This window comes from Centruroides vittatus, unplaced genomic scaffold (genome assembly GCF_030686945.1).
Source record: "Centruroides vittatus isolate TY-2023 unplaced genomic scaffold, ASM3068694v2 contig_862, whole genome shotgun sequence".
In the NCBI taxonomy this organism is placed as follows: domain Eukaryota; kingdom Metazoa; phylum Arthropoda; class Arachnida; order Scorpiones; family Buthidae; genus Centruroides; species Centruroides vittatus.
This window is the reverse complement of record NW_027122562.1, coordinates 1,629,327-1,642,718: the sequence shown is the minus strand read 5'-3', so window position 1 is coordinate 1,642,718 and position 13,392 is coordinate 1,629,327. Positions and strand designations below refer to the sequence as shown.

The window sequence follows — 13,392 nt, the reverse complement described above, 5'->3', positions numbered from 1 at the left end:
ATGCAAATGTTTGCAACAATTGCAAGGCAATGCTACCAGATGCAAGAAAATAAAATTTGTTCATTCAAAAAATTATGAACAGGACATGATTCTGTAAACACTATACAGTATTATTATCCAGATGATGATTGCTGATATAAACTAAATTCATAGGCCATTGATAGTTTGGAGGTCGTCTTATAGGACAGATGTATGCTAAAACTATAAAACTGACAGAAATTTATACTTTGTCTTATCTGCAGAAATATACGGTATTATTATTATTGTTTGAATCATTTTTTGTAACATCTTTTTTTATCTCCATTATTAGTTCTGTTTTTTCCAATAAAATACAAAGCCTTAGATGAAATGACATCTTCAACAGTTTCTCCATCAGCATTATCTTGATCAACAGTGCACTCTTCACTAGTAGTCTTTCCTTCATCAATAGCACCATTAACTTTGTTCTCACTAATATGATCTTCCTCACTATCATCAGAATCAATACAATTTGATATATCATTGGTCTTCTAATAATTTTCTTAAATGCTCCTGTTCCTTTTCAAAAGAACTTATACTTAATTATTTAATTTGTTTATATATTGGTAAACATTTTTTCAAAAGACTTGTGTATGGTTGTGGAACTATCTAGATGTTTTTCCTTTTTAATCACATCGCACTTTTCATTTAAAATGGCACTTACTAAATTTAATAAATTCCATCGTTAAAACTAAATAGTTGATACATAATGAAAGATTTATTCAGTGATTACAAAGATCTAAATTTAGGCTGCACTAAAACAACAAATCAAAAAAATTACTTTGAATATTTATTAACAAATAAAAAAGAAAAATATATGAAAGTTAGATATAATAAATTAATTACTACAAAATGGATAATGTACTTTTATTTTTTCTGGATCCATTTCTTTTATTAATTCTTCTTTTCTGAGCTCTCCAATTGTCTTTGGTCCAAGATCTTTCTTTCCAAATCCAGAAAATCCCTGACTGCCGAGTAAATCTTCAAACACTGTATCATCAAGCTTTGGTTTTGGTCCTACTTGAAATAAAAAAAATTTTATAAATTTATAATTAGGTAAGAATTAATGTAATTATTAATCGTTCTACCTCCAGTTTTCCTCGAACCCCTTTCATCTCTTTCTCCAAATACACTTGAAAAATGACTTCTATTATAATCTGGTTTCTGGGCTCCGGCTCCGGCTCCAGCTCCTGTCCCAGCCCCAGCTCCATTTGAATTTACATTCTGCTGATTGTTCTCGTTACTTCCGGGTTGTTGCCAAGACGATGCAGTACTACCCGCAAAAGACTGAGGTCGAGGCATATGCTGAGGACTATTTGTTCTAAGAGTTGATTGAAATGGTATGTTATTTTTTTGCTGCAAAGGGACATTAGGATCTTTAGGCTGTGCATTGGTTTTCTTGACATCACCTAATAAAATAATTAAAGTTTTGATTAAATTGTTATAATTGTTATTGTTTTCATTTAATTAAACACACTGATTTTAAAGTTGCTTAATAATAATAAATTTAATAATCCACACTACAATGATATATTTGTTGTGTGGAAAAATAATACATATTGAATTCAAATTTAAAACATAAAAGGGATCAGTACATTCTTAAAATTCATTATAAAATCTAAATATAAAAATAACATTTTAAAAAATTATTAACTTTGAATATCATCAAATATACATCAAATTAATTAAATAACCTACGAATGAAAATGAAATAATTAATGAAATAAGAATTTTCCTACTAATTTACTGTTTGGACTACAATATTGATTTTCCTATCCATTAATTAATAATTTAGAAATTCAAAATGATTATTTTTAGATAAGTTATCAATATTTAAAAGTATTAAGAAAATATTTGCTTTAATGGAGTATAAAATAAAATAGAATTTAAAAAAAAAAACAACAAATTCTAGTGTTTTCACACTTATTCATTTTCTGGAACACTTAGGAAGATTATAGAATGTCATTACTGTGGTAACGTGATACAAAACAATTCCGTTGTTATGGGAACAGAAAATAAAAAATTTGTTTTTACAAAACTCAAAATACAAATTGGGGAAATACACTTAAATAAAATCAAATTAATATGGAATTAAGTAAACATTGACAAATATTAATTTAATATTTTGGCAGTGGTAGTATCGTCCTGTAATAAATTTAACTGTCACAAGATGACATATGACAGCATTGGACTGGCCCAGTAGACTTTCCCAGAGAGATTAGTCCAACTGGGTCAAAAGATTGTCATTAAAAAATTAATTACTGCAAGATGATAATGAGTAAAACCTAGAACTATTTTCTGGAATTCTATATTATTTTTAAAGTAAACATCCCATCTTCATCTCATTACACTGTTGCAAAATTGTTTGGACATAACCACAACCCATGAAGAACAACTAATTAAAAAAAATGCATTCCAAGAAATACATTTACAATATATACACATTCATGATAATCAAAGAATATGGCCATTTGGATGTCTGAGACAGAGGTGCAAATGAGGAAATTAAGAAAAATTGACATTTTTTAACAAATTTTACAGAAAACATAAAGAGCAACAATTAAACATTCATGACAATTTTTGAATTAATGTTAATAGCATAATTGTGGATCAAGGAACACTAGTTAAACAGCTTTGGACCTACTGTATATTGTAGCTTTTCCTGGGCCAAATTTTCTGTCCAGTCTGACTTAGCAATACAGAGATGCAACCTGAGAATAGGGTCATCAGAATGGCAGGATCATGTAACAGTTGGAGATATATAGTATGACCCATATCAACCATGTTTGCAATATGGTATCATTGCTCAATTTTCAGATGTTCCTAAAATATCTTAATTTTATTCTAAAATAGCTTCTAATATTTTCAAATTATCCTCAAAAACAAATTATAATGTTTATTAAATTTATAAAATTAATAACATTAAGTAATTATAAATATGTAAATAAACCACTTCATCGTAAGGTTGTCCTTAAAATTTTTTAAATTAAATTATTTTAAAATATGAAAATTGCCATCCAATGAAATTCTACAATCTATTTTAAAATATATTTTAAAAATAAATTTAAATTGGTATTTCTCATTGGATATAATACAATTGGAATCTTCCATTTGCTAATGTCATATACACACTACAATATCTTTTTGTTTAGGCATTTCCAATGCATTTGATTGTGATGTCAAAAGAGCACAAGTCATTTTTAGATGCAAGCATGATTCATTTTTGGACAGATTTTAGCACAACTGTGCAACTATTGTGCAGAGGAATTTTTAGTCAAATCTTCACATTCAGTTAATTGCAAACTGGAAGCATCACTATCTGTACATGCCACATTATTGTATTGATTGATTTGAGACAATGAATACTAACAGGAGACAGAAAGGCTGCAAAGGAGAGTCAAACGTTTCTCTAAGTCCAAACTAGCGGTAAGACTAGGTATGAGGGATATCGTAGTGGATGCACCGAATACGCCAAAACTGTTTGCGTTTGCAAAGGTGCACAAGCAAGGAAAACAACTCAGACCGGTGGTGGATAAAGCAGCGGCACCCACTCGGAAGATAGAGACGGCTATGCATAACCTTCTTACACCCCATTTAAAAGGATACCAGTATGCAGTAACAAGCACGGCCGAATTAGTGGAGGGGATCAAAGGGGTAAACAGTCCAGAACACATCTCAGTATTGGATTTCTGTGCGCTTTACCCTTCCATCGAATTACCACCGTGTTTTTGTGCTGTTAGGGACTTTTTACTCCAGCAAGTGAATGATGGAGAATTGCACGATCAAGTGTTGGAGCTAGCGCATTTAATCTGCTATGGATCGTTGTTTCAATTCGGAGGAACCACGTACGCACAAGGGAAGGGAGTACCCATGGACAGCGCCGTATCGGGTGACATTTGTGAATTGGTCGGGAGAAAGTTGGAGGAGGCAGTAATTCCAAGGTTCAGCAAAAGCATCCTGTTATATAGAAGATATGTGGATGATGTCTTAATATTATGGAGGAAAGATGCGGATGTCAGTTCATTCCTACAACAGATGAATGACAATAGGTACGGCCTTACGATAGAGTTGGAACAACACAGCAATAAAGCAGTGCATTTTCTGGACATAGACATTCAAATAACGAGTAACGGGTTGCACACGAAAGTATACAGGAAGACCACAGGTAGTGCGAATTATATAACAGCGGATTCATGTGACCCGTTTCTGTATAAAAGAGCGGCATTCAGGTCCATGGTTAAAAGGGCGCACACACATAGCACCACCCAAGAAGCTGTACGGAAGGAAATCGAATATCTGAGTGAAGTGGCAAAAAGGCACGGCTACGGCAGGTTGGTACCACAGCTAGAAAAAGATTACGTAAATGCCAGCAATCGGAATCCACCTGAGAATAGGAATAAGGAAAAGAATATCGTACCAATTTCGTACAACCCGTGCTTGGAACAGTTATATAGCAGGATTGCGAAAAGGCAAAGGTTAGGCATAGCATACAGGAGATGCCCCTCTATGATGCAAATACTAAGGAATGACAAGGATAGACCGGATAAGGACAAACTGCCGGGGGTATACGCTATTCCATTAGCCGATAATCGATGTAATAGAGAATTGGTATACATCGGATCCACCAAAAGGGCTATGGAAGTTCGAATAAGAGAACACCAGAAGGACGTTGAGAATGGGAGAAATACCACCTCCTTGACGGTTTATGCATCGGATCCGGAAATCATCCCGGACTTTAAAGCTGCAAAATTGCTGGCCACCACCATTCATACGGAGCATATTAGATGGTTGGAACAGATAGAAATTTGTAAAGCGTTCCAGTCGTCACTGCCAATAAACGCAAAAGATGAAATGAGGTTATCGATGGCTTGGCAGGCCCTGTTGCAAAAAGACGAGATGGAATAAATGAATGAATGGGAAGTTTAACGAAGTAAGAGAGGGGCAGTTTGGTGAAAGTGATAAAATGTTAGAAAAAGAATGTATATGGCATCGTAATAAAAGGGATGGCAAGATACTTTTAGAGGAATGATGGAGCGGTCTTAATTAGCATAGGATTGGTTATACGATTAAAGCGTTAGGATTTGGAAGACTTATGGAAGTTTTTCAACGCTTTGAATCAGAATTGTTCGATTTTTTCGATTTAATCGGGTGGCACGTGCATAACGGAAAATTTTTAAGGTTCGATTGTTCGAAAATCGTTTTGAAAAAGATCGTTTAAGAAGAAATATAGGCTTGAGGAAGGTCTCAGTGGAGGGACCGAAAACGTTAGCCAGAATATAATTGTTTTGCACCGGTTATTAGGTTTGGAATGGAAGATATGCTTATAGTCCTGTGTTTTTAGAGGAGTTTTATGAATACTAACTATTCTAAGCCCACAAATTGTTAACTAACACTACATATCTTGTTGCTGCTTGCTCAAGAGTATTAAAAATGAAAAAAAATCACTTTATAGTTTTTAGAGAATTATCTGTAAATCCATAATTTATCAGGTCAGTCCATAAGTCCATGCACATTTTTATGACCTTGAGAAAAATCTTGTTTTGCTGTTAAAAATGTCAGTCTAATGTGATAATTTTTACACTGAAAAAATTAGAATTTGAATTAGAATTAGTGTAGTGGAATTGAATTCCACTACACTGAAAAAACATGTTAAATTGGATCTCATTCATATAATACTGTTCAGAATTGTGAACATTTCAGTTGTTTATTTTCGTTAAAATGGAAGTAATCGATGAATATAAAAGACATGTTTTATACTTTTTATTTTTAAGTGGTGAAAATGCTACAAATGCAGCCAAAAAAATAAATACTGTACTTAATCAAATTGTAATTAGTGCAAGGACTGCACAGAAGTGGTTTGAAAGATTTAGAAACAATGATCTTAGTGTGGAGGATAAGGCTCGTACTGGAAGACCCGTTGACTTTGATGATGATGCTCTCTCTGCACTAGTTGAAATAGAACCATCTTTAACAGTTGATGAAATTGTGGAACGTTTAAATTCATCCCATGGAACTGTTCATAGACACCTACAACAAATCGGAAAAGTTTCAAAGCTAGGAAAAAGGATACCACATGAACTGTCAATAGCTAACTGACAACAACGTGTAAACATTTGCATGTCTCTTTTATCCCGTATTGCTTTAGAACCTTTTCTTGGTAGGCTGGTTACTGGAGATGAAAAATGGATCCTCTATAATAATGTGACGAGAAAAAGACAATGGATGGATCACAACAAGCAGCCAAAACAGACTGCAAAAGGTGGGTTGCATCCAAAAACAATTCTTTTGTCTGTTTGGTGGGATATGTCAGGTGTAAGCCATTTTGAGCTGTTAGAACCTAATCAAACAATTACAGCTCAAATGTATTGTGAGCAATTAGAGCATTTAAATGAAAAATTGAAAAAAAATCAACCGTCGTTAGTGAACAGAAAGCAGGTTCTCTTGCAGCATAACAATGCCAGACCACACGCTGCAAAAATAACTGTACAGAAACTTGAAAGCTACAACTGGAAAATTTTACCTCATCCACCATATTCGCCAAATATTGCTCCCAGTGATTATCATCTTTTTCGCAGTTTGCAGAATTTTTTAAAAGGGAAAACTTTTGAGGATGAGAACAATGTAAAAAAGTATGTAACACATGTAAAACTATTTCTGAATATTTTGATTCAAAACCGAAATCATTTTATGAAGATATGATTAACCCTTTCCCGGCCAGGGTACCGATCTATCGTTACCCTAACTGTTTCGCAAAACGGCCAGGGTACCGATTCATCGTTACCCTGTTAAAAATCGATTTTTATAAAATTTATCGACAACAGATGTCAGTACTTGACGGTATCGTCTTGTTTATCGTCTGTTTCACATATTTTTGTCCAGGTGGTGTTTTGTCGATGTAAAAAATTTTAATTATCGATGTTTTTTCCTTAATTTTTCATTTTCTGATAATTTTTTATTTTATTTTTAGCATATTCATACAATAATATTACTATAATAAGTTCATTAATGCTATAATAAGTTTATTCGGCTATAATATGTTAATGCATCATAAATATTCAAGTTATGACCTTCAGTTCCGATATTTTATATATTTTTTTAATTTTTAATTTTTAATTATTTTTTAAATCTAAAATATCAGCAAATGTTACATCTATTGCTACTGGTAATCATATGTTTATTACGAAAATAAATAATCTATGTGTCGTATTTAAAACTAACTATATTGATAAATATATGTGATTTTTTTCATATGAATAAAATAATAATTTAATTTTTAGTGAATTTTTAAAATAATATTGCCTGATTCACCTATTTTGACCTTGGCCGTTTTACAAAATAAGGGGCGTGGCAAACGGCAGGCTAAGGGTTAAAAAGCTACCATCAAGATGGCAAGAAATTGTACAAAATAATGGTGAATACATTATAGATTGAAATAAAATTTAATTAAAAAGTTTTGCTGCTTTTTTTGTAGATAAAAATATGCATGAACTTATGGACTGACCTGATACATACAAGAAACTACAGAAAATCAATAGTGATTAGAATCATACTACCAACCACCTATTCAAATGCTAAATTTGTTAACATAATTTAACAACAAATATAGCCCTGCCCGTATTTTTTTGACTTTTGATTAATTTGTTATATAAAGTTAATTTATTATTTGATTTATTGACAAGACTGTCTTATTTATAAAATCGCGCTGCTCTTAACGGTCACACATTTTAGAGGTAGGAAGGAGAATACATGTCAGAAGTTGCAATATGGCACAGAGTATTAATGTCCAAATCATGCACACACAAAAAAACCAGACTTGTAGGTACTCAGGGGACTGAGAACAAAGTCAAAATAAAATACAAAATGGCTACATCTTTCTACCAACAGGTGCTAGTGTGAGATTTATGCATGAATTGCTCGTTGGGAAGTTGGAAATGTGAACATTGCAAAATCGAATTTTGACAAATGAATTTTTGAAAAAACCCATTTATCTGTCCTATGTTATTCCTGACATATCTCTGGTCACGACATGCTGACCTTGACTGGCTGACCCAAGATATCTCATTTCAGCATCAGAACATTTTTGAAACTAGATGGCGCTAGTCATTATAATTTTATATTAAAACAAAAAAATTATATTTTGGAAGTTACTGTTTTTACATTTATTAATATATTTATTTTGTTTGTGCAAAATAAAAAACTAATTTCAGATGATACAATAGCCATAATTATTTTTTTTCAAAAATGGGAAATTTTTGTTAGGCATTGACAAAAATTCAACCCAGGGTGACATGCAACAGAGAAATTTCAACATTAGATAAATTAATTTCACTGAAAATGACTCATGGACAACCTTGTAGTCGTGGCTGTGATGAGGCTGGCAAAGTTTGAATGATTGCACTCAAAGCCAGTGATACCAAAGAAGATTGGAAAATGAGAACGAGACCTGCCTGAGCATCAAAGTGATCCTGCTTACCATAGCCAATTAAGGCCTGTGACAATGCAACCCATTGTAACCACGGCAGCAACGAAGCCTGCTGTAATCTACGCCAAGACCCAGAATACTGGTGTCGGCTTTTCCTCATTGGAGAGTGCTCACTTTTCTCTTTTCCTTAGAAAACAGTGTGCAGTCAAACCAAGTCTCCGAGACATAGTCTTTTCCCAAAAATGGCTTTGGCATTTTACTTGTTTAATTTTAATAAGAAAAACTATAGTCAGCTCTCTTAATCTGCAGATTCTACTAACCAAGATCATTAAAATCCAGCAATGAGTTGTGTAAGTTTCCCATCCAAACAATTAAATTGTCTGTAGTGCCATCTGTTAATATCATAAAAGTTTTTTTAATATATCATAATTGCCATAAAATGGCAAAAAGGTTAATTTTTGGGGTAGAAATGAGTTTTATGAAAAATTTGTAAATGTTAATAATGAGCAAAAATCTGCATTAAGTCTGACCCCATTGGAGATATGACATGGCCCCTATCTATCTCCCTACCTGCTTGACCTTTAACCATCAAAATTTAATAGCATCAATGCCTTAATACACAACCTCCCAGAAAAATTTAAAAACTTTTCAACAAAAGGCACAAGAGTTAAAGCTTTAGTGAGTGAACAAAATTGTGCATATGTGCATGCACACAGACAAACAAACATTATACACAGAAAAAACCCCAAACTTTTTTGCATATCTCAATGTTTCAAGGTACTGAGTCCAAAAATGTAAAAATCCTGGGGTAATAATTTTTTTGACTGATTGTCATATGTTCATTCTGTTATTTATAACAGCTGATAAAAAGATAAATTTCATAAATTCTAAAAAGTAAAACATAAATTTTAAAATCACACCCTCACTTCAACTCCTACATTTTGTCCTTATCCAATCTTGGATTGTGTGAAAAGATGCCTAAGTGTTTGCATAGATGGGTAAATACATGAACAGGTAATGCCCATATGACATTGAATCATCTGCATTTCACCCAGGTTCTATTTGGATGTCTCCCATACCAAGAATTATCCCATTTTCCATTTGAAAATGAGAAATCTCCAGAGTCTAGTCTAAGGATAACATACAGAGAAAAATTGTCATCCTTCGTTTAGTTCAAGAGAAGGAAAAATAAATGCAACAGACAAATATGGGTCCACCTTTTGGTGGAAAAAAAGACTACTTCTTGGAGCTTTCTATGTACAATTTGTAAAACTTAGAGCAGATGAACAAATATTCAAGTGTAAATACTGTTTGTTATATTTTTCATCATTTCTGACAAAAAAGTAAATTTCAGAAAGTTCCAAAAAGTAAAATTTGAATTTGCTTGTATTTTAAATACAGTAATACCCTGAGTTACGTAACACTAACATGCAACTTACATAAATTCGCAGTTACGTAAAATGTAAATCTTAAAAATTGGAAAAAAATCTGAGTAGAGTAACATGTAATTTTACAGAGTTATTCTATTTCAAACATTCATTCATTCTCTCTCTCTCCCTTTCTTTCTTTCTTTCACACTGTACCAATTTATTACTTTATTGCTCTACTAATCCTTTACTTTTCAGTCTAATTGTAAACATGTATGCAAGCGTACCAGGCACTCTTTCTCATAAACAAGATTCTTCTACAGTACTCAGTGAAGGTTGAGCAGCAAAACCAAGCACAGTAGTTTGCCTCAAGTGATTTAATATATAACCTATTAATATTTCAGATCATTTTTGTTTCTTTCTTTGTTTTGCTTATATATGTACTTTGTATTTCTATTGTTCTTTTATACAACAAAAATAATAAATAATATATGTACTGTACATATATTATTTATTATTTTTGTTGTATATGTACAGTACATATATAATAATAAATAAAGTATTGAGTTATTAATTACATAGTTACACTTAAGCAATTTACAAATTCAACTTACATAAAATTTGTATTATGTAAAGGTCTATGGTCTGCAATACAGTAGAGAATCATTAATCCGAATTGCCGGTTATCTGAATGATTTTCAGTCGGACTGTGTCATGCTGAATCAAACATTTTTGATACTAGATTTACTTCTAAAGTATAATTTTCATGTTTTTATATTCTTCAATATATTTATTTTGTTTGTACAAAATAAAGAAATAATTTTTAACGATACAATAGCCTTGATTATTATTATAAAAATTTTCGTTAGGCTTAAAATCGACGAAAATTCAACACGAAGCGACACGCAACGGAGAAAAATTTGAACATCGGACAGGTTAATATATTTTTTCGTACATAATCGGTTATCCGAACAAATCACTAATCTGAACAACCCCAGTCCCCAATTGATTCGGATTAACAACTCTCTACTGTACTTACATAACTCGGGGTATTACTGTATTCAGTACAGCAGCATTGAAACAGAAAATACATCTCAAGACGTTTTTTCCTTGTGATTAGTTCCTAAACAATACAATATAAATAACATCCCATGTCCATGACTTACACAGAATTTATATTGTATTATAAGCAATCTAGAGACGATTTAAAGTATACAGAAGAATGTGCATGTGATGAAAAATATATACAAATACTATGCAATTTTATGTAAGGATATTAAGCTTATATGAGGTCCTGGAATGAATCCCACAGATACAGAGGAACACTTTATAAATATTTGGGCAATACAAGAGTAAGAATATTATTTTAAATTAAATTTCTCTATAAAAATTACCTAAGTCGGCAAAAGGATCAATTTTAGCATTAAGTGTTTCTAAATTAGGTGTAGAAGCATTTCGTGGAATAGTTCCTGTTGTTAATCTCTGTCCAGTAGTTGTAGTGGGAGGAGGAGGAGGACCAGACTGAAATACAGAATCCCAACTTCCAAGAAGAGATGAATCATGTGAAGACATTGCAGCAACATTAAATGCAGATGTACTCGTTGGAATGTTAGATTTATGCTTAGAAAAGAAAAAGAATTATAAAAGATACATATATATATATAAATATATATATAAATACATATTTAGGAAAGGAAATTATGACAGATAGCAGACTGACTTATAGCATTTAAAGAATTTTATAATTTATATTTACAGTAATATAGAAAAAAATAATAGTTACCTGAGGTGTACCATCTGCACTATTTGTTTCTCTCAAAATATCAAAGCTTGCTTTTTGTCCAAAAGGATCAAAGAAATCATCTACAGGAGCAGCATTATCACCTGCTGCATTTGAAACATTTTCTTTCTTTAGCGAACTGAAAATATTTTGAGATTGTTGTTGATTATTCGTAGATGGAATTTCATTTGTTGTTCCAAATGGATCAAAGATATCATCAAATTTTTCTGTGGAATGTTCAGCAGCAGTGCTTGTAATGAGAGGAACAGACTGAGGGTTACTCAAAAGATCAAAATTACTAGTAGTACGGACTATGTCATTATCAGAAATATCGAGAAGACTAACGGCAGGTTTACTATCTGCATTAGATTTAACATCTCCAAGATTTAGTAAATCTATTTCAGGAATAGTTGTTTGTGGTGGTTTGGGTCTAGGAGGTGGAGGTCTCTTTGGTATTTCTTTGGATAAAACTGAAGATTCACTTTCTGTCAAATCATCGGCAGTCTGAAAATTATAAATTTATTAAATCACACTGAAAATGACTTATGCTAAATATAAATAATATTCTTATCTGCATAATATACCTTAGCTGCCTCACAAGCTCTTGCATTTTCTTCAGCTTGCCAATTTAAAGAAGCCATAAAATCTGCAGCAGTTACACCATTAGTGTCCACACTTGGCCTACCATTAGCATTCTGTGTTGTAGAAAAATTACCTGTAATAGTATTAATAATAATAATTGTTTTAATTGTGAATTTTGATTTTCAAATAAAGTTTTAGACAAAATAATTTCATACCCAAACAATTCTCTAATTCTTCTTCACTGTTAAACAATATTTGTGGTGTTAAATCTAACTGTGATATTCCCAACCATGAACAAGAAGGATCTAAAGATTGCTCTTTATCAGCTACTTTCACATGTAAAGTAACAAAAAATCCCTCTGGATAGCGATCAACTTCCTCAATTCCATCCAGATCACACCTACAAAAAAAATCAGTTATTGACAAATACAGATAAATTTTATTATTAATAAATTTAAAATAATGGTGTTACCTGCTGTAATTAATTGTTTGTGTGCCTGGATTAATGAATCCTGTATGAAGTTGCAATTGAAATATCCTAATGGCTGTTACCTAAATATTCAATGATGATATATTTTTATCAAATTTGTTAAAAACATTTCTCTTACTTGAGTGCTAAATTAAAATATTAAATAATATAGTGTCCTACATAAAATCAGTCCCACTCACTGAAAATGATACAAATGAATTTAGTCAAAGAACTTTTTAGAAACTTTAACATTATTTAAATTTACAGAAACTTACAGAAGATACTGAAAGTGGTATTCATGGGCATCTATGCACCTTTGTATGCACATAAGTATTTTACATAAGGTCAATTTGAATGTGTAACCACATTCAAACTGACCTTACATAAAATACTAATGCTGATAGCTTCAATGCTTCTGCAAATGCTTTTGTTCAGTTGCATATAGTTCTGAGATTGATCTCATGTATCTTTCCTTTTAAATACCCCATATAAAATTTACATCATTAATGTTTCATCTCACTGTCAGTTTGGTTGATTTTAGGTGGAACACTCCACAGCAATAATTTGGCATTAAGAGGGATTAAAAAAGCACTGAAGCATCATTCTGAAAATATGTTTTCTAACTATCCTAAATTGTCATTATTGCTCAAATAGTTTAACCACTACAAGAATCTATAAACATGTAATATTAAAATGCATCTGAAAAACAAATTAAAACAAATATATTAACTGTGCACTTAATAATAATAATAAA

At 31.9% G+C, this 13,392-nt stretch overlaps 1 protein-coding gene across 4 annotated transcripts in view; it reads right to left on the bottom strand.

The window, feature by feature from the left end:
- aux (cyclin-G-associated kinase) overlaps window positions 1-13,392 on the bottom strand; it is a 65,978-nt gene that overhangs the window by 5,046 nt on the left and 47,540 nt on the right. For 3 of the 4 annotated variants that reach the window (XM_067279252.1, XM_067279254.1, XM_067279255.1), the window contains 7 exons: window positions 12,642-12,721; window positions 12,385-12,569; window positions 12,172-12,302; window positions 11,591-12,091; window positions 11,202-11,427; window positions 1,107-1,427; window positions 884-1,038 (listed from right to left, as the gene is read on the bottom strand). In XM_067279252.1, the coding sequence (XP_067135353.1) occupies window positions 884-1,038; window positions 1,107-1,427; window positions 11,202-11,427; window positions 11,591-12,091; window positions 12,172-12,302; window positions 12,385-12,569; window positions 12,642-12,721 (1,599 nt within the window). The remainder of the gene's footprint in view (window positions 1-883; window positions 1,039-1,106; window positions 1,428-11,201; window positions 11,428-11,590; window positions 12,092-12,171; window positions 12,303-12,384; window positions 12,570-12,641; window positions 12,722-13,392) is intronic. The other variant, XM_067279253.1, reaches the window with a different exon arrangement.